Below are 25105 nucleotides of genomic sequence, written 5' to 3'. Positions count from 1 at the left end.
TCAAGACCACTCTTATCAATAGTGATATTATGTAGACAGTTCTCGTCCAGGAGCGAACAATACTGTCCCAGTTGCTGGCAAAATTCCTTGAACTCAGGCGGCATCTGATAGCTTAGGTGTATTTCGAACGATCTGGAGGACGGACCCATGTCTGTCCTGAAACCCGTCCAAGTGAAGCTATCGCAACTAGCGCTGCATTTCATGACACTTATGAAAGTCTGTGAGACGCGTAAGACCCGTTGATGTATTTGTGCTCATGAAGTTGAAGGATTTGATGGCTCTGGCTGGGCTTGCAGATCACCAGTATGGTAAAGATGGTTCAGCGACACACAAAGCTAAAGGATTTGGATGTCCTGCAACAAAAGCTGTTTGAACAGCTCGCGCGGTTGAAGAATATGCAGCAGTTAATATTGAACGGAGACACTTTCCACGATTTTTCGAGGCTTCCGTATTGACAGTCGGATAGCGTTCGCCATTACTCTCCATAAACTTTGAATAAAATCCTAACCCTTATTATCTTACATCTTTCTACTATCAAACATGTCCGCTATCAAGACCTTCACGCTACCCAACCTCGATGGCTTGCCATCCCCGCGCCAAACGACTCAGGACTTCGCGTGATTTATGTAGACGTGTCATCTTGTGCGGGAGGTGTAGGCACCACTTCACTACGGGTCCTTATCCTTCATGGATGACGATGGGGACAATAGGACCTTAGGGCCTCAAGCAAGCAATCAAGCCCTGGTTCGGATCGCTCGTCATATTCGGGATCTGAAGGCCCATTACCAGTGCCAGCCAGATCTGTATACCGGTCAGCGAGATGAAACCACAGGAAGGTCATTCCTCGATACTCCAACATCATCACCAAAGTCTGTCTTCCTCACAGTGCAATTGATCTTGTTTGACCTCATTTGAGTACATCCTGAGGCTGTCATGGCCTGCACTACCCGCTCATGTACGTCCCAGAGCTGTTTCTCGCCACTATGGCTCGCTATCGAGAAACTATCCTAGAAGTGCCTTGATACTTTAGATTTCCACTTACAGGATGTGGCGGTGGTCTAGGAAATAAGACAAACTCTTCCGAATCTCGGCAAGCTTACATCCCGAGTCTCATGCTCGGAACGAACAATTGTATCGGGAATGGCACGAATAGTAGGACAGGCAGAGTGCCACTTGTCATGCAGGAAAAAAAGAGATATAGGGGGAAGTACAATGAGCAAAGGGACGATGGAGGCAAAGAGATGTGAACTGGGCGGAAGGAAAAATAAGAGTGCATGGGTAAGTACTTTTATTTCATTAATTACAGCGCCAAGTATAGTCTATATGATAGGGAGGTTTTGCAACCAAGTTGACTATTTACAGCGACTGCTCCTCCATGAACGCGAAGATATCGCGGCACATCTGCACGGCATTGTCATTCTCGTCTTCAGCATCCTTGCCACTGCCACTTTCACGCCGATCCTGTTCGTGCTGTTGTACTACCTCGTCCAATGCCACGAATACTGAGTCACCATGTCCCGCAACTGCCATGCTTTTCACAACGTCTGCGGCTGCAATACGTACATCCCAATGCAGATTCATGTTATGATCCAGTATCATATCTCTCGCCAGCAAGAGCATCTCCCAGATCTGTTGCACCGGTATGTGCACCTTGCGCACAACCTTGCTTACACTCTCAAGAGTCGCCATTTGTAGCCGATGTTCCATTGTGAAGACCTTCTCGGATCCGGCACGTCTGCCTTGTTTTCTTGACTGTTGACGTTCATGCTTGGAAGTAGAGTTGGATTCCATTGTGCTAGTAATTGTTTTCTTTCCACTTGGAACATCTCTCACCCGTGCGACTTTCGACCCTGACGATGGCGGTTTCGTCCATGTTTGCACCACTCTTAGGATAAAGGGCCAAACATCGTCCAGCAAATGCCGCCCAAGGAAATCGCTGCAATTTTCAGCTAGGACTGTGACCACCTCAATGGCCCTCAAACTCACGAAAAACACATCCTTCTCAGATCGCTTCAGTACACGGCCGACAATCGAGGGCCAAAAGGCGTGGATGGCGGGGTTCAACTCCTGTGGTCGATCCTTGAGCACAATAATTGCATCCTGAATCGTCTCAAGTGCTAGAATCCGCATGCGAGGCGAGGTAGCCGTCAGAAAGTAGCCCGCCTTCTCCAAGATTCGAAGACACAGCGCTTGGTGTTTTGTTGGAGGCTCTGGCTTCGACTCCTTCGAGGGCTTTGGCATCCTGGCTCGCAGGTCCCCGAAGGACATCGAGTCGTCGTCGTCTGCATCTCGATCCGATTCTCCGCGACCACTCTCATCCTCGGCTTGTCCAAGCAGATTTTCCTCCCTCTCTTTGGCTTCCCTGGACAGCTTCATGAAGTAGTCTCGAGTTTGGTCCGCTGTCATGTTTTCAGTCTCCTTCCTCATCTTCTCTGACTCCTCGTCGTCTGATTCAACATCCTGAATCATAATGCGATACGTCTTGGCAAATAATGAAACCTCTGCGGAGGCCATATCCGATGACGAAAACTTAAATCCCACCGACATCATGACTCCAGAATCTCGTTTCTGTTCCCTAGGTGCCTCAGATGCTCCGGCGAATGATGATGATGTAGCCACCTGCGCCATGACTTTGACGATTTCACAGAGGGTCTTCAAAAGCCCCTCACCGATCTGATCTTCCTGGCTTTTCCAATGATCCAAAGCGTCGAAAATCTCTGTGACCGAGTCCTCCAGCATGGAGATCGCAGGCGGTCCAACAACGCGGATGAGCGACCAAAGGACCTGCGGCGTTTTCGGGTTCGAACCCAGGAAGGCGATTCTCTGTGACACTTGATGAATCACATAGTCGTAGTTAGCCTGAATCAAATCCCCGATTGAGTCATAGTGGCAAACAAACGCAACGTGTTCTAGTGTCGCCTCAGCAGTGTCTCTCACAAGCGCCGAATCCTGATCGCCAAGATGTTCGAGTAAGACGTACAGCACTCGTACAAGTTCCATTTCAAACTCCGTACCACCTAGCACCAGAGCGACAGATGCAATCCCCTCCAAAAGCAGGCACTGCAAGGTGATATCGGTGTTGTGGTCGTAAATCACGGTCTCGGGTTGCTCAATATCGAATCCTTCACCCTCCATGCCAAACAGCGATGCGAGAGCCAGCTTTTTGGTCCGACTATTCTTGGCTGCAGACGACGCTGCATTTTGAGTCGCTTCCTGTCTCGCTGTCACGTCGGCGGAAATCTGTGAACATTCCGCCAAGACCGCCAAGTATTCATCCAGCACACTCTTCGCAGCTCTTCTGACATGTCGTTGGCGTTTTCTTCTAAGAGACGATGCCTTCTTCTCGCCGTCCAGATCCTTTTGTGTGCTGTTGACTGCTGTAGTTGGGTTGAATGTGTCGCCGATAGTTGAAAGCTTGATGCCGTAAGCTCCAAGAAGCAGTTGGTTCAACATTAGCACAGACGAGACAGATCTAGAGTCGAACCATTCCTGGTTGTCGCGCACCGCCCGGCTATCCTGCTGTAGGCATGAAATGAGCTCTTCTGTCCAGATGTCGATCTCTGTAGTTGATCCAACTTGCCGAATAAAAGCCATGAATGCGTGTGATGTCTGCTGCTCTCGCAAGTGAAGATGGATTCTGCGAGGAAAACCGAACTTTCGACCAGATCCTTTATGCGACTGGACCCATACCCTCCATTGCTCTTGCATATTCCCTGATTCGATGCTATTCTCAGTAGACGCCGTATCCAAGAGTCCACCTCGTTCCTCCATATTATGCGGATCCAGCTGCTCGACGGTCGAAACGTTGATCCATGGCTGAACATAGGACAACAAGGTCTGGTGGTTGATAAGCGACCGCATCTGAGTCCCAATGAACAGCGTCAGTCCCTGTGCCATCCGGATCGCGCCCTGCTTCACTCTCTCATCGATCCCATATAGTACGCGGGATAGAGCCATCAATCTCTCTCGCAAGATCTCCTTGCCAACATTTGTAAGGCCCATGTCCTTGTACTCTGCGGTGAGTTGTCCAATATACGATCTTGCGGGCGTGGATACATCCTTGTATTCGTCCTGCGTACATCCAATCAATGTCTCGAGCAAGAAAGCTGCAACTCCAAACGGACTTGGACCTCCACTCATAATGGTGATCGGGTTCTGGCAATCCTTGAGGATCCTGAACGCCATTTCTCCAAATTGGTAGCGCACCATCCAGTGAGAATGATTCCGCAGCGGTGCAACCTGTTTGAAGAGGGTCTGCAGGCCATGATTCATCTTCCTCATCCATGTCACTGATCCAAACCCCTCCGCCATAGATGCTGTTGTTGTTGTTGTTGCTGTTACCGGTTGGGTTGTCAATTTGGCCTTGGTTTTATACATATCCATCAGTGTCGCACTCAGGCTTGCGCCGCTCGCCACCGCTTCCTCCATTGATGGCCCAGCAGGAAATTGACCACCGAGAACGTGTACGATCATGAACGTCCAAATTTCCAGTGCTTTACATAAGACACTGTGGTGTTCTTTGAGTCCACGCTCCGTCATCGCCTTGGTGAGGCCGGCCGCCACCCCTGGAAACCAAGTCGCAATTCGCTCTGGGGTCTCAAGACATCCGATTAACCTCCTAACACCCTCCAATGCGGTCGTACGAAGAGACAAAAGATTGGCGTCCTTGGCAGCATCCAAAAGAGCGAGCACCGTTTGACCGATAAGAGACTGACATTTCGGGCCTAGGAGAAGTGCCTGAACTTCTGTGTCCTTGTTTGTCCTCAGTCGCCTTCCAAAACTGTTCATCACGTCTTCTGAATCCGGAAGGGCATATCCTGTGTCTGCAATTCCATCCAGTAGGGTGGATGCGCTTTTATCCTGAGGAAGGGCGAGAATCAGACATCGAAGGGCTGCAAGACGCGTCTCATCTGACATTCGATCCTTTGTCAACGTTGTGGCGTCTTTAGTCTGCTTTTGTGCCTGTGGTGGCCTTGGCATCAGGCCATCGACTACGCGGAGCAGGACGTCGAGCAATACCATGCTGAACTGCCAATTGGAGCCCATCACAAATGCATATCCGTCTGGCAGCCGTAGGATGAAATCCAGGCACTTGCACCAGGCCTCGACCAGAAAATCAAAGCGCTTCTCCGGCAGCATAAACTTTTGGCAGAGCTGGAGAACATGGTTGAGGGCATGTTGAGTATAGGCGATCAGCTTCTTGTCAAAATGGGACTCTGGATCGGGCATGGCGCGCAGAACAGTGCAGATTGATTCGAGATTCCGAGCGGCTTCCTGAGCATTAGATGCATCTATGGAGGGAAGACTCATGAGGTGCGAGGCAGGGCCTCTGAGCTGATTTCGCAACAGACAGAGTGGTAAAGCTCGATCAGTTTTCACGCGTTCCAAAGTTCGAAGCGTGCGGGCGGTGGCGATGCTGCTTGGCTTGCTTACCAGACTGAAGGTCAGTACCGTCTCTTCAGATGGGCCTGTCTGCTCCTGCTCCTGCATGGTTGGTTGGCTGGCGGGTGGTGCAGGGGGCGTTGACAAAGGAGGGCTGCGAGCACAGCAGCTGAGCACTTTTAGGATTCAAATAAAGGGGGCCACTTTTATTTTCCCACCTCTCGCTTGTTTTGTCCCAACAGCCAGCCCATTCCAACCACCTCACCATGGCAGAGATACCAGAGCTCCTATTGCTCATCTAGTCTACTCTCTCCAATACAGACCTGGCCAATTGCTGCCGCGTGTCAAAGTCGTGTCTGCCACTGTTCTCGCCCTTCCTTTGGCACACCATTTCCATCAAGACCCTTATTCAACACCGTCGCTTCACTGCCTGCCCAGAGGTCCAACGGGCTATTGCAAGAAACATCCGCCATAACCGCGTAATCCGTCTTCAGACCTGTAAGAGCTTGGAGCCATTTTTGAGTGCTCAATTGACTCACCTGCCGTCCTTGCATATCCTCGAGTTCCCTTGGCCGATCCGAGTCGATCAAGAACGCCAGGACATTTCACGAGCGCTGCATATATCCAAGATTGATAACGAGTTGGTCTACGCGGCTCCCCCAGCTATTTTTTCAGCACAGCAAGTAGAGATTACTCAGGCCTACAGCGACAAGGACTGGTTAGATGAACGAGAGCTCTTTTTGAAGAATTTCCTCGACACCCATGCGATTCGCCAGCGCCAAATATACAAAGAGGAATTCGTAAAATGGAGACGCCTCGGATCCATTCGTCATTTGGCGGAAAAGTTAGATGAGCTGTTTGAACAGAATTCCAAGGTGTGGACAGAAGCAAACCATCTAACTCAGCTGCACGAGTCGCGGGCACAAGCGCCAAAGGCCTCGGCGCGATGGTTCTCGGAGCAGGAGCAAGACCAGGCCAGGAATCTACTTGAGCGATTTCAGTCAGTGGAAGAAAGCACACGGCGGTTCATGCGAGCAGTGGCTCCAGCGTTTCGAACGACACTTTCAATTCCCGGTATACCGATAGACCATCCATCGCGAGAACAGTTTCGAGAGCTTCGAGAGTTGCAGTTAATCCTTTTAACCGAATGTCAATGGCTTCAACGACTGCTATCCCAGCAAGAGCTTCGACGATACGCAGTATCATTGGAACATCACAGCACTTTGGTTTATCAGCAGCAGCAGCAGCAACAGCAATTCCAGCAGCAACAGCAACAGTTGCAATCCCTCCTAGAAACCCCTAATCAGGATCTTCTCGAAAATATCATATTGTATCCCTTCGAACTTCCTCATGCCCCGTCTGACATTCCACGACCAATGGCCTGGGTTCAAGACGAGCCATTCGACATGCTATTACTCTTGCGTTTTCTCCAGAGTGCACCCCATATCAAGATGCTCCACAGTGTCCGAAAACCTCTTTGGAGTGCCGAGGCGATGAATATACTCTCAGCTCGATCGCTCGATTTAGGATTAATGTCCCTATCTCTAATCGACCCTGGAGACGGCGATCAACAGCGGCTGGGATACCTTTTGGATCATTGTTCACCTGCATTAGAGACACTGAGGATCTCAGGCCAGGCTACTGTCGAGGTACCGGTCAAAGGCAGTAATACCAACGAGACATTCGCGACCAAGACAGGAATCAAGAGACTGATTTTGGAGGGTGATGCAGCTCTGTCTGCCCGGCCCCAGTTTCTACGCCGTTGCCCAGAGCTGCAATCGCTCAGTCTCATAGGCTGCTCTACAAGTTTGCTGGCCTCCACTGTCGACTCCATTAAAGAGTGTTGCCCCATGATCGAGGAGCTGGCGTTCTACACAAAACATTATTCTGTTGACCAGATACCAAAAATTGCCTGTCTTTTAGATGCGTGCTGTCAAAGCTCAGCACCATCAGAATCCACGCCAACTCAATCACCACTGCTATCTCGTAACGATGCTACGCCCAAGGAGTGCCATGGACGCGTGGGGTTGAAGAAGCTCCTGCTCCTTGGCGTCATCTAGACGTCATATAACCCGGTTATTCAAGCCATCCATCGGCAAGCAGCTACGCTCACCCATCTTGCGGTCAAGAACTTTAAGGCATCTCATGAAGAATGGCAAAATGAGCCAGGCGTGGCGGTCATGCAGATGCTCCCTATGTTAGGTTCCCTGGAATATCTCGATCTCTTACCTTCGGGCTATCTGACATATGGCCCGCGAATGTGTCATCTGGATGCGAGGCATCTAATCCAGGATGTTCTGAACAACGACGGCTTGGCAGCCACGACTTGGCGTTGTGCTGGGACGCTCAAGGTGCTCCGCTTGATGATCAGTGGCGTCCGTGTCAATATTGCTGGTCACGATCCGGAACTAGAAAGAGAGACGCAGGTCAAGGTATGCCAGTTCCTTGGGTCGTTTTCGGCGCTTGAGGAGCTTGCCCTTGGGGTTGATGACGAGAATGGACTATTCATTATGGAAGTCCCGGCGTGCTATCAGCAGCCATGCCTGGAGCTGTCGCTCGAGAGCGGCCTACAGGCGATGGACAGACTGAAGCACTTGAAGATTTTGAAGGTCACACGGATGGATCATCGGATTGGGCTAAAGGAGGTGCAGTGGATGTGCAAGAACTGGCCAGCACTACAAGAGATTCGTGGCCTGTTTGAAGGGAGAGGAAAAGGGCCAGGAAGAAGAGATTGTCATGTGGATTAAAGCGAACTACCCGTTTCTGCAGTACTCTTAGAAGCATTAAGATCAAGAAAAATAAATAGTAATAAGTAAAACGCCAGATCTACACGGTATTATTTATCTCTTGCAGCCTACGGCTCTTCATGAAAGAGCTTTTTGGCGCGCGCGCGCGCCCTCTTTTATTTTTAGCCAGTACCTCGTGCTGGTGTGCTGCAGCTGAAAAATGTTCAAAAAGGGACTGTATTTAGCTTAAAATGAGACTGAAACGTTTAGTTAAATAGTGCTAGCACACCAAGTTAAAAAACAGCAGAGCAGCTGCTTCCTGCTCACGTCATGGTTTGTTTTTTATCGGATGCGTTTGGGGACCTCTTCCAATAAAAGAACTGCAAAAATTTGAAATGTTGAGATCTTCCACTTTTGTGACATGTAAGTTGCGACACTGCAGATTCGGCCCCATTCAGGAAGGATACACAACTGAACGCAAGCAAAAAGGATCGACAGCACTCACGGGATAGAAGCGCGTATCAAGGATATCGAATGATATACAGTATCAGGACCAGCACCAGAGTTAAGATCGATATTCATCAGTAATGCGAGAATCAACTTTTTTGGGATTTGGGATGGGCACATTCGAATGATCCAGCATCACTGGATCGACAATTCAAATAGAATGTAACAGTTCAGGACTCAATCAATACAATTGATATAATTGATACTATCGAGGATGCGCGTCATCCCGGTATGAACAATAAAACCGGCATACTCACAATAATGGTGCCCTTCTTCGGCTTCTGTGTTTCTAGCGAGGACGTCTACCCCCATATTAAAAATCAAAAAATGTCTGCAGAAAGAGATGCCGCTATTGAGGTTGCCGAGGTTGAGGTCGCTGCCGATACCTCTGCCCGTGGTCAGATGTCCGTTGAGGAAGCTCTCCAGGACGTTCTGAAGCGTGCCCTTGTCCACGATGGCCTCGCCCGTGGTCTCCGTGAGTGCGCCAAGGCCCTTGACAGGTACGGACGACAACGATTGGTCTGTTTTTTACGTTGTAGGCACAGCCACAAATCCAATTGGTTGTCTAACAACGTAGTTTTTCTGTTCTGCCATTGCTGTTGTCTTTAGACGTCAGGCCCATATGGCTGTCCTCGTCGAGACCTGTACCGAGAAGGAGTACATCAAGTTGGTCGAGGCTCTCTGCGCTGAGCACAACATCAACCTGATCAAGGTCTCCGATGCCAAGAAGTTGGGCGAGTGGGCCGGTCTTTGCAAGATCGACCGCGAGGGCAATGCCCGCAAGGTCGTTGGATGCTCGTGCGTTGTCGTCAAGGATTTCGGTGAGGAGTCTGAGGCCATGAACGTCCTCTTGGAGTACTTCAAGACCCGTTAAGAGTGGCTCAGACTGTTTCACTGTTACCCTTTGGATACCGACCGGTTTTTTTTATTGCATGGAGGATGCTGGAGCATGAACAAAGGAACGATTTGTCTATTTGTCAGGCGTGGTGAATTCAACAACCGAGGGTGGAGTTCAGTCGACGATACCTAAGGGAACGCCATTGTCAGGCTAATGTCAGGAAAACAACCATTCTTTTCGCACCTGTTTATTTTTGAGCATCGTCTTTTGGCAATAAAAACTATCGAGGCAACCTCTAAAAATGAACAAAGGGATAAATGACGTTGGCATTATGTCTTGATAGTGGTAGAATGGTGTATGGTTTTTGTCCATTATATCGGTCTGAACACAGGGCTAATGAATTTTAGTGCATTCACTTCTTAGCACCACCATTGATACTGATCATCCTGTACAGTAAATGGAGCACGCACTAAACTCAAAATAGCAAAGACTCCCCGCTGTGCAGGGTGTAAATAAGAGAATGCTTGCGCCTGGTTTACATGAAACCGGCAGCGGCCTATTACTTCAAGACTAGAGGAGAATTATTGTACGCTTAAATCTGCGCCGCATTAGGCACGAATGAAGACAATTTCAGGAGTGATATTTTCAGAGGGAGATGCATCGCGCCAAAGTCGAACCTCTTGGATACACTTAATGAGCGGATGGGAATAACGACAGCGGCAGGAGCATGACCATTTGGTGGAATCTACTCATCAAAGTCATATAGGAATCCTAGAGCAGGGCCCAGCGTGATAGCGATAGGTGTTGGGACGAGGCTCTGCAAAGACCGATGGAACGGCTTGCGGCGCTCGAACAATCACCACTGCAGCTACAGGTCCAGTACTAACACCAATCCCCCGATGTTGATGTTCCAGAAGATGATCTAAATTGCCACCATGCTTTTTACGGCTGTCTACAGCGAAAGCTCTTATGGCCCTCGTTCGCTCGCCCTCCACCAATCCGATTTGACAACCAGGGCTTAGGAGAGTATAAATCGCATAGGGTACTATTTAGCATCGTTCCTCCGCGCATCGACTTCCACCGCATCCTCGTTTCCTAAGGGCAACACAGAAGTCAGACGACCGCAGTTGCGTTGACAGTAGCAACTACAACAATGATTCTGATGGTTTAAAAGGGATCGAATTTCCAAAAAAAAAAAAAAAAAAAAAAAAAAGACTGGCTAGTTTAAACGTTTGCCTGTTTGATAATGCCCATGCGCGCGCGTCTACAACGTCCCAGTTTAGTTTACTCACGGCCCTTCAAATTGCGACCTCATCAATAGGCGCACAGATCGATTTTTGGCGTCTAAGAGAAGGGGCCGCTCCACCTTCAGCATTGCGATCTAATTCTAAGCCTGAATACTCAATCGATTACACTGTTCAAGTGGTCAAGTGAAGAGACTAGATGGTCGCATTCTGTTTATTACTCTACAAGGTCATATTATGGCTATTCTTTTTAAAATGGCAACAGATACTCATACTAGGGATCAGCTGGAGGTGAGAAGAGGGGGGGGGTATGAAAATGGGACTTTTAAAAAAGTATGACACAATACATTTTTTTTTTAGCTATTTTAATCGCCGGATCAGTCATGATCCGACATGGTGAAAACGAAAAAGGAAGACCTCGATAGCCCATGGGAAGGTAACTACCGCACTATTCCTTTCATTTAAAGAGCCAAAGCAGCAGCGCCGACGATGACAGCAGCAGCAGCGAACAGGGCGGAAGTACCGACGGAGCCAGCACCGCTGGTGTTGCTCGTAGCCGCGGGCGCAGCACTAGCGCTCGTGGGCGAGGCAGCGCCCGAGGGAGCAGCGCTACCAGCGGCAGTGCTAGTAGCAGTAGCAGTGGCGCTAGGGCTACCGGCGCCGGGGGCGACAGTGGCACCAATAGCACCGGGGTTTTGACCGGGAACACCGGTGGGCTTGAGCGTACCGGGGTTGCCGGCGAGATCTGTGATCGTGAAGCGGGTGCTCCAGGCGAGACCGCCGGGGTTGTTGACATCGCTGAACTGTCCAGCAGTGGCCTTGAAAGTCAAGAAGTAAACTATGTAGAGGGGGGGAAAATAAATAAAATGGTTAGATTGGGTTTCCGAAATGCCTTACGAAGAGGGGCTCTTTGGGCCTCACACGACCAATGCGACTCCTCGGTTTCTTGTTTAATGCAGACATCCTTCTCCGCGGGTTGCTGGTAAGATTCCATTTCCGTTGAAGTATCTGAGAGCCAGAAAGGTGCTGACAACAGAACGACAGAACGAGTTGCTGTGCTGGTGGATGGACTTCAATAGTCCTGGTAGTTGTTACCAGTTGTTGCTGTTGCTGTTGCTGTTTGCTGAAGAAGCCATTCCTATTGTAGTTGTGCTGCTCCAATGGGCCGGTCCTGTTACGCCTCTGTAAAATGCTCTTGTGCAGGTAAAAATATCTGTGTCCCCTCCCCCAATAAAAAAACTGGGGATTGCCCTCGGATGTCGGTGGCAATTGAGCTTGTTTGGGATATGATAACAAATGAAAGAGACACTTACTCTTGCCGGGGGGAGTGACTTCAGGGACGGTGTAGGTGATGTTGGAGACCTCGCCGGCCTTGACACCGGTGGCGATAGTGGCAATGTTCAACATGCTCTGGTCGCCGCCTGTGCTGAGGTAGATGTCAAAGACATGCTCTGGTCCGAGCTTGGGGGCCTTGCCGTCGTCGTTCCAGCTGATGGTGACCTGGGTGTTGGGCTTCCAGATGGAGTCACCCCAGGGGTCGGTGGGGTTGATGAAGGCGGTGGCCATCGAGGCCATGGCGCCGAGGAGAGCGAGGGAGGCAGTGATCTTCATTATTATAATATGTTTGGTGGGGGGTGCTCACGTATAGGAGTTGGGCAGGGAGGAGATGGGGAGAGATGGAGAGATCAGATGAGGGATGGGAGACGGGGGATGAGAGAAGAGGGATGAGAGAATAGGAGCGAGCGAAACCCTTTTAAACAGCAATGCAAGTCGAGGGCGAGACCCGTTCTTCGGCTCTGCTTCCAGGCACCAGCAGCGAACCGCCCAGTCCATGTATGGATCGCGTGTGGGAAGCGTGTAATCAAATAAGGTTCGGTCGTTATTGCGAGGGAGCGGGGCTATTTTTACGATACAAATTGCTCTCGAAACTCTCTTTTCCTTACCTGTATTCATTATCGCTGCAGGGGTGCAGTGCGCACTGCCAGATATACAGTTATCCAGATATACACTAGACACTACCATCTGCTCACATAAAAACGCCTTTCCGGTCGGTCTCTCTCTCTACACATGAATTGAACTTGGGAGAGCATCCATCATCTGCAGAGAGCCCCTTCCCCCAACACACGTTCACGTACATTCACTCGAACCAACCCTTTGAAGGGCACTGCCGCAAATGACACACAGGCAGGAACACTGCCATTGGAGCTTCCTCTTGCCTGTGTCTGTTGAAGTGACAAAGCATTGCATTGACAAAGGGTGTCAAGCAGTGCCCTCTTACCGTGGTCTGAAGAAGAAATAGGCCCCTCGATCAATTTCCAAATGAGTCTGTCTAACGAGGTGCATCTCTCTAATAATAGGCAGGGCACAGAGACCCTCGAGGATACAGCAGCTACGCGATAGGCGTGGGACACCGGGAAGAAGAATGAAGAGACATCTATTGTTAGCAGTGCTTGCTTAAGCAGGGTATCATATCCCTCTACGGAGTGTGAAACCCCTCGCAAAGAGGGCGCGCCCTCCTGGGACCGCAAATTCGCCCATTTCAACTATTACCGGGTAACAGAAACCAAGATCAAGAGCCATTGGAGCGAAAAAAAAAAAAAAAAAAAAAAAAAAAAAAACTACATTGTCCTGAGCTCTTTAGAGCGATATGCGATAGACATACAATGAACATCAAGGTTACAGTTTCGCAACTGCCTTTATTATTTCTTCTCATTCTCATCCCTATCCTCATCCTCATCGTCGTCGTCATCATCATCGTCGCTGCTGCTCAGACCACTACTGCTCTCATCCAGGATGCCCTCCACAGCCACCTCACGCTCTAGACTATCCTTTAGTACCTGGATCATCTCGCTATAGTCCTCTCGGCACACTGTCTTACTGCTCTCCTGCTCCGATGGTACTTCTGGTGTCGGACTATCTTCAGACATGCCTTCAGCTGCAGTGTCCTGCGGTTCCAATTGTCGCTTCTGCAGTCTTTCCAAAACAAGGATAGCGCCCTCCTTTTCGAGATCCAATGTGTAGAATCGACCGAGAACCTCGTCCTTGTCTGGCAGCACTGGGCCTGACCCTGTTGCCGCCTCCTTTGGTGTTGTAACGAACTCTTCAAACACCTTATAAGGATCTATGACACCCCAAAAAAAAAAGCACAACCGTGACCGTACCACAGTCAGTATCATTCGAAACACATTGGCCTGCCTCTTTTTTTTTTCCCAGCATTCGAAAGGAGGGGTTACTATTGACATACCTCGGGCTTTGTCGCCCAGTCCTGCATTCATAATCTTTTCCACACGCGTGATCAAGTCGAGTTCCTGCAGTCTCCGCTGCGCAACTGCCTCAAGTGATGTGTCCAGTTTCCAGTCCTGATCCTCGTCATCGTCATCGTCTTCATCCTCATCGTCGTCCTCAATCTCTGCAGCGCTAGCGACCTTGACACCGTTTTTGAACCCTGTTGCGGAGGTCATGACAGTACCCTTGGTTTGAGTAACGCCCTCCTTCAAGAACCGACATCTAAGTCAACAAATTCGCATTTTTTTGCAACAGAGTGAGCAAAAAGTCATCGAAAGGATTCAGGGAACAAATTGAAAGCACAAAAAGCGTGACTGGATAAAAGCACCTTACTTTGTAGGATCAAGAGCGACGGATACAAATCCCATGCCAAAGTTCCTGTTCCTGAGGAGGTACCTCGTCAATTTCGAGAAACGATCCACACGTGTGCTCTGTCCACAGGCTCCACATTCCTTCATGATATGGGTATTGAAAATCGTCAAGGCCGTCTCGGGGTTGTTGCAGATATAACACAACACGAATCGTCGGATAAATTTGTCGAGGACACGCATCAGCTCCCATTCAGAGACCTCCCCACCACAGAGTTTGAACCATCGTTGACGATCATCCATGACCCCTTGCATCTCGAGCTCAAGTTCAAAGTATTTGGAGAGATATTCGAGCGGGCGATTGAGGGCCCGGGCGATGGCGGTGAGGTTCTGGATTTGGGTGGAAGCGGGGGTCTCGATGGGCTCTTTTGCGGGGTTATTGGTCCGGATGCGAGAGGGGTTGATACGAATTTCAAGTGCGGGCCTATTTGAGCGGAGAGAACAGATGTTGTGCTCGTTAGTAAGGAGGAAGTTCAATTGGACACGCGTTCTTCTTTAATAAATACGCGTTGTGTTACATTTTGTAGCGGTAGTATGGGTCGGGATTAGTGCTTGGGATGTTGACCATGGAGTTCATCAGCTTGCGCTTGTTGATGCCCTTCTTGGGCTTTGCATTCGCTGGCCGCGGCATCGTTGTTAGGTCGGCGGTATACGTGAAAGTGAAAAGGTATGAGAAAAAAAAAATAAAAGGGGGAGGAGCGGGGGGTTGCCTTTTATTGGAGCTGCTTTGCCGCAGCGTGGAACTGCGGGCTTCACTTCACAAAAAAGTAAGTGCTGCTGCGGGGAAACTGAGTTTGCCCCTCTCTCTTTTAGGAAAGCAGTCCTGAAATACAGATTGTTTACTCAAAACTACGAAAGCCACTCTTAAAAAAAAAAAAGGCCCTGACCCTTTCGTGAGCATACATCGCTTGTCCCCTTGCTGCTTTTACACCGCTGTCAAGACACATCCACATCCCCCCCTTTCCATCCCATTGCCTCCTCTTGACACAGGCTGTTCTTTCCTGCTGTGCAAGTCAGACGTCTTCTATCACTTTATTGCTTGAATACCCCCACTCACTAGACGCCTTTTTTTGCCAGAGAATAAAGGGTTTCCTTTACCTTTCTCTTCTTCACCTAGTCATATCGCCCCTCTCCCCTTTCTTCTCCATATAAACACTTTTTCATCATGGGAAAGACTCAGAAGAAGACCGGAAAGGGTAAGAACTCTTTTTAACCATCATATCAGAATCACTCTTCGTATGTCACCAGCAAAATAAATACGACCCCATATTGACAACATCAATGTAATTAACATTTTGTAGGACGTCTGGATAAGTACTACCACATGGCCAAAGAACAGGGCTATCGAGCCCGTTCTGCGTTCAAGTTGGTCCAGCTCAATAAAAAGTACAATTTCCTTGAACGGTCTAAGGTTCTGATCGATCTGTGCGCTGCCCCCGGAGGTTGGTTACAGGTCGCCTCGAAGATGATGCCCGTCAGCAGTTTGATCGTCGGTGTCGATTTGGCAGCCATCAAGCCCCTGCCCAACGTCATCACCTATGTCGAGGATATCACCACAGAAAAGTGCAGGGCCACTTTGCGCACCACCTTGAAGACATGGAAGGCGGACGTGTAAGTCATGAAATATTCTTCATTGGATCGGTTTGCTTTTTTTTTTTTTTTTGTGAAAGTGGCATACTGATGTATCATCTTTGTAATGTCAAATGTAATAGCGTGCTGCACGATGGTGCCCCTAACGTCGGTACTGCCTGGGTTCAGGATGCATTCACACAGTCAGAGTTGGTATTACAGTCGTTGAAGCTCGCCACAGAGTTCCTCAACAAGGGCGGTTGGTTCGTCACCAAGGTTTTCCGATCCAAAGATTACAACAATCTTATGTGGGTCTTCCAGCAATTATTCAAGAAGGTCGAGGCCACCAAGCCCCCATCCTCCAGAAACGTCTCTGCCGAGATTTTCGTCGTCTGCCGCGACTACCTCGCCCCCAAGAAGATCGACCCCAAGTTCCTGGATCCCAAGCACGTCTTCTCCGAAGTCGACACCGGCATGATCTCTCAGCCCATGGATGTCTTCCATCCCGAGAAGCACAAGCGTCAGCGTGAAGGTTACGAGGATGGAAACTATACGTTGCACAAGACCATGGATGCCTGGGAGTTCATCACCCACCAGGAGCCAGTTGCTGCCCTTGGAAGCGTCAATCAATTCTCGTTCGATTCTGAGGATTCCAGAACAAAGCTTGTTAAGAGTGTAGAGACGACTGAAGAAATCATAGCGTGCTGCGCGGATTTGAAGGTTCTTGGAAAGAAGGATTTCAAGCTTTTGCTCAGGTGGCGTCTCAGCATTCGTCTGCAGGTCGGTCTTGACAAGAAGCCCGAGCCCAAGCCTGCGACGACACAGGAGACGGTTGAGGTCACGGCATTGGATGATGTGGAGGCTGTGGAGGAGCACGCTGCAGCCGCTGCAGCAGAGGAATCTCGTCAGGATCGTGTCCGTCGTCGCCAAAAGAACGAGCGCGTGCAGAAGAACGTGCAGAGAATGCAGCTTGGAATGATCATCCCCACAGATATTGGTTTGGAGCAGGATGGACCTGATGGACAGTCACTCTTCTCGTTGACCAACATTGAAAAGGCCGGAGGACTCAAGATGGTCCGCAAGGGCGACACAGATGTCGATCCAGAGGAGTTCAACGCTGAGATGGATATGGGCGAGGACATCGTCACGGGCGAGCAGGACGCTAAGGCTATTTCGAGGCGCAAGGGCAAGAGCTTGGTCAAGGAAGATATCGACGCTCAGTTTATTAACGACGATGATATGGACAGTGACCATGAAGGCGATGAAGAGCTAATGGAGGAGCTGGATGAGATGTATGAACAGTACAAGGAACGCCAGCTCGAGCGCGATGCCAAGTTGCGTGCCAAGGCCAAGCGCGAGGACAAGGGCGAGTGGAAGGGCTTTAAGAAGAACGGCTCTGGTGAGGAGGACTCTGACTCGGAGGAGGATGGTCTAGATGCCACGGTTCCTCAGAACGATGATACCTCGGATTCGGACACGGACTCGGACTCTGGCGCCGACGATGAAGAGGGCTTGCCTGGTGCGTACAACAATACCAAAAAGACGATCAAGAAGAGCTCGAAGAACCCATTGTTGGTCGGTCTGGATGATGCTGAGCAGGCTGAGCTCCGCAAGAAGACTGAGAGCGGTTTGACAAAGGGCGCCAAGATGTTCTTTGACCAGGATATGTTCAAGGGTCTGGTTGGTGAGGACGAGGAAGATGAGGAGGATGAGGATGAGGATGCTGACGATGAAAGCAACGATGACGAGGAAGATGATGAAGAAGATGAGGAAGAGGAAGCTGAGGAGCAGGATGATGTCGAAATGGATAGCGACGAAGAGATTCGCCAGCTCAGCAAGAACAGAAAGTCCCTCAAACGCAAGGCAGCAGAGGTAACGCATCCCCGGTCAACTGTGGTTCCATGTTCATTTTAAGGGTTATTCTATCACAAATATGCTAATCCCGATGTTTTATCAATTTTGTTGCCACACATAGGCTGCTGAGGGAGATGCAGATGAGGACGATATTGAAATGGTTCCTGTCAGCAAGGAGTTCGAGGACGACGAGATGTGGGATGGCGAGTCGGACGAGGAGGACAGCCGAAAGCGCAAGCAGATCAATGAATATTCTCTTATTACAGCCGAGGCCATGACCCTTGCACAATCGCTCGTCAACAAGAAGATGACCAAGACGGACCTGATCGACCAAGGTTTCACGAAGCAAGCCTTTGCAGAGAAGGATGGACTGCCTGCCTGGTTCCTGGAGGACGAGCAGCACCACAATGTGCCGAACCTGCCGATCACGAAGGAGGCTGTGCAAGTAATCAAGGACCGCATGAAGGCACTGGATGCACGCCCGATCAAGAAGATTGCAGAGGCCAAGGCGCGCAAGAAGTACAAGGCTGCACAGAAGCTGATGAAGATCCAGAAGAAGGCGGATGCGATCAACGAGACGGATGATATCTCGGAGAAGCAAAAGTCAATTGGTATTGCAAAGCTGCTGGCGAAGGCAGCGGGAGCGAAGAACAAGAAGCCAAAGAAGGAGGTTAAGCTGGTTGTCGCCAAGGGATCGAACAAGGGCAACAAGGGACGCCCCAAGGGTGTCAAGGGAAGGTATGGACAGCATGCTGGAAAAATGTGTTCAATGTCGCCATGCATTGTTTATGTAATGTGGTACTCAACTCGCTATTTTATTCATTGCAATTGGGCACAATGTTTTTTAGGTACAAGATGGTTGACTCGAGAATGAAGAAGGAGCTGCGTGCGACCAAGAGGATAACAAAGAAGGCCAAGGGAAGCAACCGCAAGAAGTAGTCGGATCCCTCGCATTCTCTTCCTATTCTCTTTTTTCATTTCTGTTGTATTACTATTCTGCATGCCAACGTCCTTTTTCCTTCTCATTTCTTTTCCTATTCTTATTCTCTCCATCACATCCCATTCACACTCATTCATAATAAAATACATATGCTTTGCATGGCTACTTTTTTTATGGTCTCCTTGATGTATGTGTGAGCGAACATTGGTGAGTAGAGTGCGTGGACACTGCATGGGCGTGAGGGATGGACGGCTGCTGCTCCGAAGAATCCCTTTTGGGCAACGGCCCTCCACATCAAACAAAAAAAAGCGACTCGAAGCGGAAATACACGGGAGCAGAGGGGATCAGACATAGAGTTTGGGAAATGCTCCCCGCGCAAACGAGGATGATTTCCCCACCCTCCTAACCTCCCCCCACAACGCGACTAACGCAACAAAAGCATAGACGCCGTTTATTCTTCGCCGTTGCTCGTGTCGACCCTCGTTTCTGTATAAATACGCACTATTCCAAAGTGAGAGGACCACGCCCGCTCTCTCTTTTCTTTCTTTCTCTCTTCCCCTCACCTCCGGTACTCTCTTTTCTTCACTCCCCACTCTCTTTTCCTTTGTTCTTTGTAAATATCTTTATAAACCATGCCATTCGATTCAAAAGTCGCCGGTGTCAGCATCCTCGCCAAGGTCACACACGAGCAGGCCGCCGAGGTCCTCACGCCCGAGGCCCTCCAGTTCATCGCCACACTGCACCGCACCTTCGAGCCCACGCGCCAAGCATTACTCCAGCGTCGCAAGGACCGCCAACTCCAACTCGACCAGGGTGGTCTCCCTGATTTCTTGCCCGAGACCCGCCATATCCGGGAGGACCCCACATGGAGGGCCGCGAAGCCTGCACCAGGTCTAGCAGATCGTCGCGTCGAGATCACAGGTCCTGTGGATCGCAAGATGGTGATTAATGCTTTGAATTCTGGAGCAGCTACTTTTATGGCTGACTTTGAAGGTAAATATCAGGTTGTTCCTATTATTGAGGTCGAGGAATGGTGGCGTCTCCGCATGCATCGATGGTCTTCCTCATGGAGAAAAGATCAATTAAAAAAAAAAAAAGAGGTCCTGAACTTACTTGGCTCAATGGGAGAATGCTCCTCCAAAGGTTGGGGATCTAACTGAAGTGCTTTTCCGTTGAACAGATTCGACTGCACCAACTTTTGACAATGTTGTCGACGGCCAGAGGAACCTCAAGGACGCTATCCACCAGCGCATCTCTTACACCGCTCCTAATGGCAAGCAGTACAACATCCGCAAGGACGGCAAGGTCGCCACCTTACTGGTCAGGTACGGCTACAGATCGATGCATCCGATCAACCACAGCTGCATGGTGTCATTTTATTCGTACTAAGCAGTTTCTGGTTCTTGGTAATAGACCGCGTGGATGGCACTTGGATGAGAAGCATGTTCTTGTGGACGGACAGATCCTCTCGGGCTCCATTTTTGATTTCGGTCTCTACTTCTTCCACAACGCCCGCAAGTCGGTCGAGATTGGTATCGGCCCATACTTCTATGTCCCCAAGATGGAGTCTCATCTCGAGGCCCGTCTCTGGAACGATATCTTCAATGCGGCGCAGGACTACATTGGCCTGCCCCGTGGCACCGTCCGTGCGACTGCTTTGATCGAGACCATCCTAGGTGCATTTGAGATGGATGAGATCATTTATGAGCTACGCGACCACTCTGCGGGACTGAACTGCGGTCGCTGGGACTACATCTTTTCGTTCATCAAGAAGCTGCGTCAGCGCCCCGAGTACGTGCTACCCGATCGCTCAGATATCTCGATGACCACACCGTTCATGGACGCGTACGTCCGTCTGTTGATCAAGACCTGTCATAAGCGTGGCGTGCATGCGATGGGAGGTATGGCTGCCCAGATCCCGATCAAGAACAACGAGGCGGCCAACAAGGCTGCGATGGACAAGGTCCGCAATGATAAACTGAGGGAGGTCAAGGCTGGTCATGATGGTACCTGGGTTGCTCACCCAGATCTGGTCAAGTTGGCCATGGCGGTTTTCAATGAACACATGCCCCAGCCCAACCAGCTGCATGTCCGCCGAGAGGATGTCCATGTTGAAGCAGTGGATCTGCTGAACACGAATGTGAAGGGAGCGATTACCGAGGCGGGCATCCGTGCGAATATGTCGGTGTCGCTGATGTATATGGAGGCATGGTTAAGAGGACTTGGATGTGTGCCGATCCATAACTTGATGGAGGATGCAGCGACAGCAGAGATTTCGCGTTCACAGCTGTGGCAGTGGGCGAAGCATCAGGCGCGTACGGATGCAGGAGTGCAGGTGACGGCCGAGTATCTGTTGAGGGTGCTGGATGAGGAGACAGATAAGCTGGCGCAGAGCATGGGCGAGCAGAGGTTCAAGGCGAGTAAGGTCGTGGAGGCGAAGAAGCATTTGGCGACACAGATTACTGGAGAGGAGTACAGCGACTTCTTGACGAGCTTGCTGTATAACGATATTGTCGAGGTAGAACAAATCAAGGCGCGTATTTAAGGGAGGTATTCAAAGTAATAAAACGCAAGGATTGTCGCGTGTTCCTTTATCATTCCCCTTCCCTCTGTCCCTGATGAAGACTTCCACTTCCCACCCCTTCCTCCTCCTCGTCCTTCGACCTCCCCTTTTTCCACGTACGGATTTGTCCTATATGCTGTCGGGCTAGGCGTAATTGCAGCTGTTAGCTGTGTCGATCGTTTCCATTGCCATTTTCATATGTGAGCCTACACGCTGTCATGCTGTGCAAGCGAAAGGGGAGTATGAAAAAGATGTAGCGCTGGTGTGGGCGCAGCGGCAATGCCGCAATAGGGCAAAAGGGTCTGAGTGATGAGCACGGCATGATAATGATGAATACAGCGATAATGATGATGATGATGACGATGATGATGCCAGCGAAAAGAGACATTTTCCTTCCTTTGGTTCCTTTCCTCCTTCTTCCCCCCTTTTTTTCACCTCCACTCCTTCGTCCATTCTTTCCTTCCTTCTTTCTTTACTCTTTACTTTGATCGGTCCATCCACCCATCGGCCGCCTCTTTATTTCTCTTTATCTTTTTTCTGATACTACAAAAAAAAACCCCCTCCTTCACTTCAATCCTTCTTCTTCTCTTCGCTCCTCATTTTCGCTTCTTTATCCTATTCCACACCCTTTCCTAACCACCTCTACATATTTTTCGCCCCAAACATGAAGCTCCTCCTCAGACTTTCGCTCGCGACCCTGCTCGTCTCCACCGCATTCTCGGCCTTAACCCTCGAGCAGTTCCTCAATGATCCCCAAGTCAAGACACTCGCCCCCCATCTCCTTGATGAAATCACTGCCCAGGGCATCGAGTCCTTCTCCTCCGCCCCACAGGACTCCTCCAAGCTCACTGCCGGATCAAAGATCCCTCTCCTCGACGACATCATCCAGGTCGTATCCCTCAACATCGCCTCAGGAAAGGACGCTGACTGGTCTAAACTCGACGCTGCGAAGCTCAAGGCCATCCAGGAGCACGGACCCGAGGCCCTCGCGGCCGCCGCCAACCTGACCGAGATCGACCCCAAGCGCGCGTCCATCATTGCCAGAACCATCTATGATGCCGTCATTAACCTGCCTCCACCCTCCAAGGAGTCGTACGAAGCCAAGAAGAGTGTCAGCGAAAAGATTGCTGAGGCAAAGGACACGACCTCCACCAACAACGAGCAGACCCCCAACACTGGAAAGACCGACAATAAGCAACCAGACAACCAGCAAACCGAGGAGGCTGAGAAGAAGGACGACAACGCCGACGGATCATCATCTCTCTTGGACATGCTCGGCTACGGCTTGATCAAGTCATCCGACACCATCAAGAAGGTCAAGGCCATCGTCGTCCCCTCGAACGTTTGCGAGACCACCAACACCGCTTACCTCAAGGGAGTCGATGATGTCGTCTACTACGGCAGTCTGAGCCAGGGTATTACTGGTGGCGCCCTTGTCTCTGCCCCCTCAGACTCGACCGTCAAGTCCTTGGACCTCAAGACCATCGTGTCGGCCGTAAGTAAGCTTGCGACCGAACTCCAAATGGCTCAGAGTGTCGCCCGTCTTGCTGAATTGAACCCCACAGACCGAGCCGTCCGCACGATCGTCTACTTGGCCCTCACGGCCGAGAGCTCGACCGCGCCCGCTGCGGTGAATGCGCGCGACATCAATAACCTGATCTACAAGGGTTTGGCGAACGACATCCCCGAGGCTCTCCTGGACTCGCTTGCCAGCCAGGCAGCCCTGGTCTTGGTCACGCGCGGTGTCGGCTCTGCTCACGGCGGCGGAGCTCAGATGCTCTCGAATATCCCCCGCGTTCGCAACTTGTTTGCATTCAGTTCCGAGGTCTTGAGCGCCAACAGCATTGGCGAGGTTCTCAAGTATGTCTTCTGCCCCGAGGCTTCGCATGTCACGGGAACATCCAAGACTAAGGTTGTGACGGATGATATCAAGGAGGGAGCTGGGGATGCGGCCAAGAAGGGAACAGAGACAGCCCAGAAAGTATTCAAGGCTGGAGAGGAGGCAGCCGAGGATGTGAAGAACAAGGCATGGAATACTAAAGACAAGGTGCAGGACAAGGTTGTGGAGGGAACAGAGAAGGTCAATGCTGCGGGCGAGAGAGTTGCACAGGATGTGAAGGGCGCGACCGCGGAAGCTAAGGTGAAGGCTACAGAGGCACAGGGAGCTGCGAAGACAAAGGCCGAGGAAGTCGCGGAGGCGGCGAGGAGGAAGAAGGGAGAGGCCAAGAACGCGGCAGAGATCAAGGCACAGCAGATGAAGGATGGTGCGAGAGATGCGGCAAAGAAGGTTGCGGACCAGGTGGAGAAGAAGGCGGAGAAGGTTGCACAGAAGGCGGATGAGGTCAAGCAGGAGCTGTAAAAAAAGAGACGAGACGTTTTTTTTTCGAGCGCGAGATGGTGTCGCTTACCTGTGTATATATCCCGATCCCAGTTCACAAGCTTCTTTACTACCATTTTCTTTTTTCATGTCCATACTTTTTTGTAGCACATGTTAGCTGAGTGCTTTTTCCTTATAATGAAAAGAAAGAAATATATTCGTTGAGTCGCGATTCGTTATTGGACTATGTTGGTGATTCTCGCTGGTGAATATTTCTTCACCGGTCTTCGCTGGTGCACAAAGAGTCAATCACGTGTATTTAAGTTCACCCCTCCTTTCAATAATCGAGACAGAAGGGGACAGCATAGGAAAGCGCCACATGTCTGTCATAATGTTGCGCTTGGAGATAGTTCTTTTACAGTTGTATGGAGTAAGGAAACTCCCAATCTGAATGCTCGAATAATTTGTGTTCCACACTGAATACAAGGGTCTAACGCACAACTACGCACACTGTAGCGAGTGATCAGCACAACGGTCTTCTTGTTCAACTGGAACCATAATTCATTATTGATATATCTAAGCAAAAGGGGTACCTGTAGCGAGTGATCAGCACAACGGTCTTCTTGTTCAACTGGAACAAGGAACAAAAGACCGCTGGCTTCGATCCTCCTTTTATACAGGCACAACCCCAAAACCTAATATCAAATCCTGCGTACCCTCGGTGGCTGCTGGCCAACAATAACTAGTTGTACAGTCACCTAGCAAAATCAATTGACAACTTTAATTTTCACCCATGCTTTTACGCATTCTTTTTCAAATTACCTATATACAACTCACCTAAAGAGTTATGCAGTCGCTATGGAATTCTTCATGTCTATCGAGGAGCTCTGGGGGAACATTCTTGGTGGATATCAGGGTGGTGTAGTGGTGTATGCTGAAGGAGAGGGTTGTGGCTCGTTCAATATCTGTCATTACCACCTCTGCGCTTTTTCACGAATTCCAGTCTCTAGGGCACCGTGTCGACCAGTCTTGCCAGTTGTTCTTGTGGTAAATCATTCCACTTCTCCACTAGAGCTCTCTCCAGGGTTGCAATGTCCCGAGGTTGGCTTCGTCGTCGATTGAGGGCAGTACCAAGGAGGAACCAAACATGCTCGATGGGGTTCAAATCTGGGGAGTTGACTGGCCAGTCCTCTATCTTGCGAAAGCCGTGTGCTTGGCGCCAACTCTTTGACAGCGCGCAGCTGTGCACTGGAGCACCATCTTCCATGAGGATTCCATCCCGTACCTCCGTCATAATCCTAAACAATTCACCCTCATACATATCCTCCACGAAGCACTGTCCGTCGCGACGTCCTCGCTCAAAAATAACTAGCCTGGACTTCTTAGTAGCTGTAAATGCGCCCCAGACCATGAGGGAGGTCCTACCACTCTTGAAAGTAGGTGCGAGACAATCGCCATCGTACTTTTCCTCCGCTGTTCGCCAAACTCGAATCTGGCGAAAATTCTCTCCAA

The 25105-nt window shown here is 50.2% G+C and overlaps 8 protein-coding genes across 8 annotated transcripts; 5 read left to right on the top strand and 3 right to left on the bottom strand.

Annotated features, from left to right (window-relative positions):
• Positions 1-1356: 1356 nt before the first annotated feature.
• Positions 1357-5527, bottom strand: BC939DRAFT_527730 (uncharacterized protein; the record flags this gene model as incomplete). The annotated part of the gene is made up of 2 exons (XM_051561430.1): positions 5434-5527; positions 1357-5334 (listed from the first exon to the last, which is right to left on the bottom strand). Exons 1-2 carry the CDS (start codon positions 5488-5490, stop codon positions 1357-1359), a joined length of 4035 nt encoding a protein of 1344 aa, XP_051413693.1. The 5' UTR covers positions 5491-5527.
• Positions 5463-7682, top strand: BC939DRAFT_514653 (uncharacterized protein; the record flags this gene model as incomplete). Its single annotated transcript, XM_051561131.1, has 2 exons — positions 5463-5507; positions 5685-7682. The coding sequence occupies 2 exons, from the start codon at positions 5463-5465 to the stop codon at positions 7440-7442; spliced, it is 1803 nt and encodes a 600-aa protein (XP_051413692.1). The 3' UTR covers positions 7443-7682.
• A 1260-nt stretch (positions 7683-8942) lies between these two features.
• BC939DRAFT_395544 (40S ribosomal protein S12) lies at positions 8943-9489 on the top strand (the record flags this gene model as incomplete). Its single annotated transcript, XM_051552234.1, has 2 exons — positions 8943-9115; positions 9225-9489. The coding sequence occupies 2 exons, from the start codon at positions 8943-8945 to the stop codon at positions 9487-9489; spliced, it is 438 nt and encodes a 145-aa protein (XP_051413691.1).
• A 1669-nt stretch (positions 9490-11158) lies between these two features.
• Positions 11159-12308, bottom strand: BC939DRAFT_501870 (uncharacterized protein; the record flags this gene model as incomplete). The annotated part of the gene is made up of 2 exons (XM_051560223.1): positions 11159-11535; positions 12011-12308. The coding sequence occupies 2 exons, from the start codon at positions 12306-12308 to the stop codon at positions 11159-11161; spliced, it is 675 nt and encodes a 224-aa protein (XP_051413690.1).
• Positions 12309-13285: 977 nt separating this feature from the next.
• On the bottom strand, positions 13286-15042 carry BC939DRAFT_447173 (domain found in IF2B/IF5-domain-containing protein). The gene is made up of 4 exons (XM_051555055.1): positions 14869-15042; positions 14316-14774; positions 13942-14204; positions 13286-13818 (listed from the first exon to the last, which is right to left on the bottom strand). The coding sequence occupies exons 1-4, from the start codon at positions 14979-14981 to the stop codon at positions 13397-13399; spliced, it is 1257 nt and encodes a 418-aa protein (XP_051413689.1). The 5' UTR covers positions 14982-15042; the 3' UTR covers positions 13286-13396.
• Positions 15043-15234: 192 nt separating this feature from the next.
• Positions 15235-18945, top strand: BC939DRAFT_422392 (Spb1 C-terminal domain-containing protein). The gene is made up of 5 exons (XM_051553109.1): positions 15235-15546; positions 15652-15961; positions 16063-17791; positions 17895-18511; positions 18622-18945. The coding sequence occupies exons 1-5, from the start codon at positions 15516-15518 to the stop codon at positions 18710-18712; spliced, it is 2778 nt and encodes a 925-aa protein (XP_051413688.1). The 5' UTR covers positions 15235-15515; the 3' UTR covers positions 18713-18945.
• A 163-nt stretch (positions 18946-19108) lies between these two features.
• Positions 19109-21297, top strand: BC939DRAFT_422391 (malate synthase A). The gene is made up of 3 exons (XM_051553108.1): positions 19109-19706; positions 19894-20038; positions 20127-21297. Exons 1-3 carry the CDS (start codon positions 19346-19348, stop codon positions 21256-21258), a joined length of 1638 nt encoding a protein of 545 aa, XP_051413687.1. The 5' UTR covers positions 19109-19345; the 3' UTR covers positions 21259-21297.
• A 326-nt stretch (positions 21298-21623) lies between these two features.
• On the top strand, positions 21624-23824 carry BC939DRAFT_447169 (uncharacterized protein). Its single transcript, XM_051555054.1, has one exon. It carries the CDS (start codon positions 21941-21943, stop codon positions 23633-23635), a length of 1695 nt encoding a protein of 564 aa, XP_051413686.1. The 5' UTR covers positions 21624-21940; the 3' UTR covers positions 23636-23824.
• Positions 23825-25105: the final 1281 nt, after the last annotated feature.

Source organism: Gamsiella multidivaricata (genome assembly GCF_025024155.1).
Source record: "Gamsiella multidivaricata strain RSA 2152 chromosome Unknown BC939scaffold_22, whole genome shotgun sequence".
NCBI classification, from domain to species: Eukaryota; Fungi; Mortierellomycota; class Mortierellomycetes; order Mortierellales; family Mortierellaceae; genus Gamsiella; species Gamsiella multidivaricata.
This window is presented reverse-complemented; position numbering and strand designations above follow the sequence as displayed.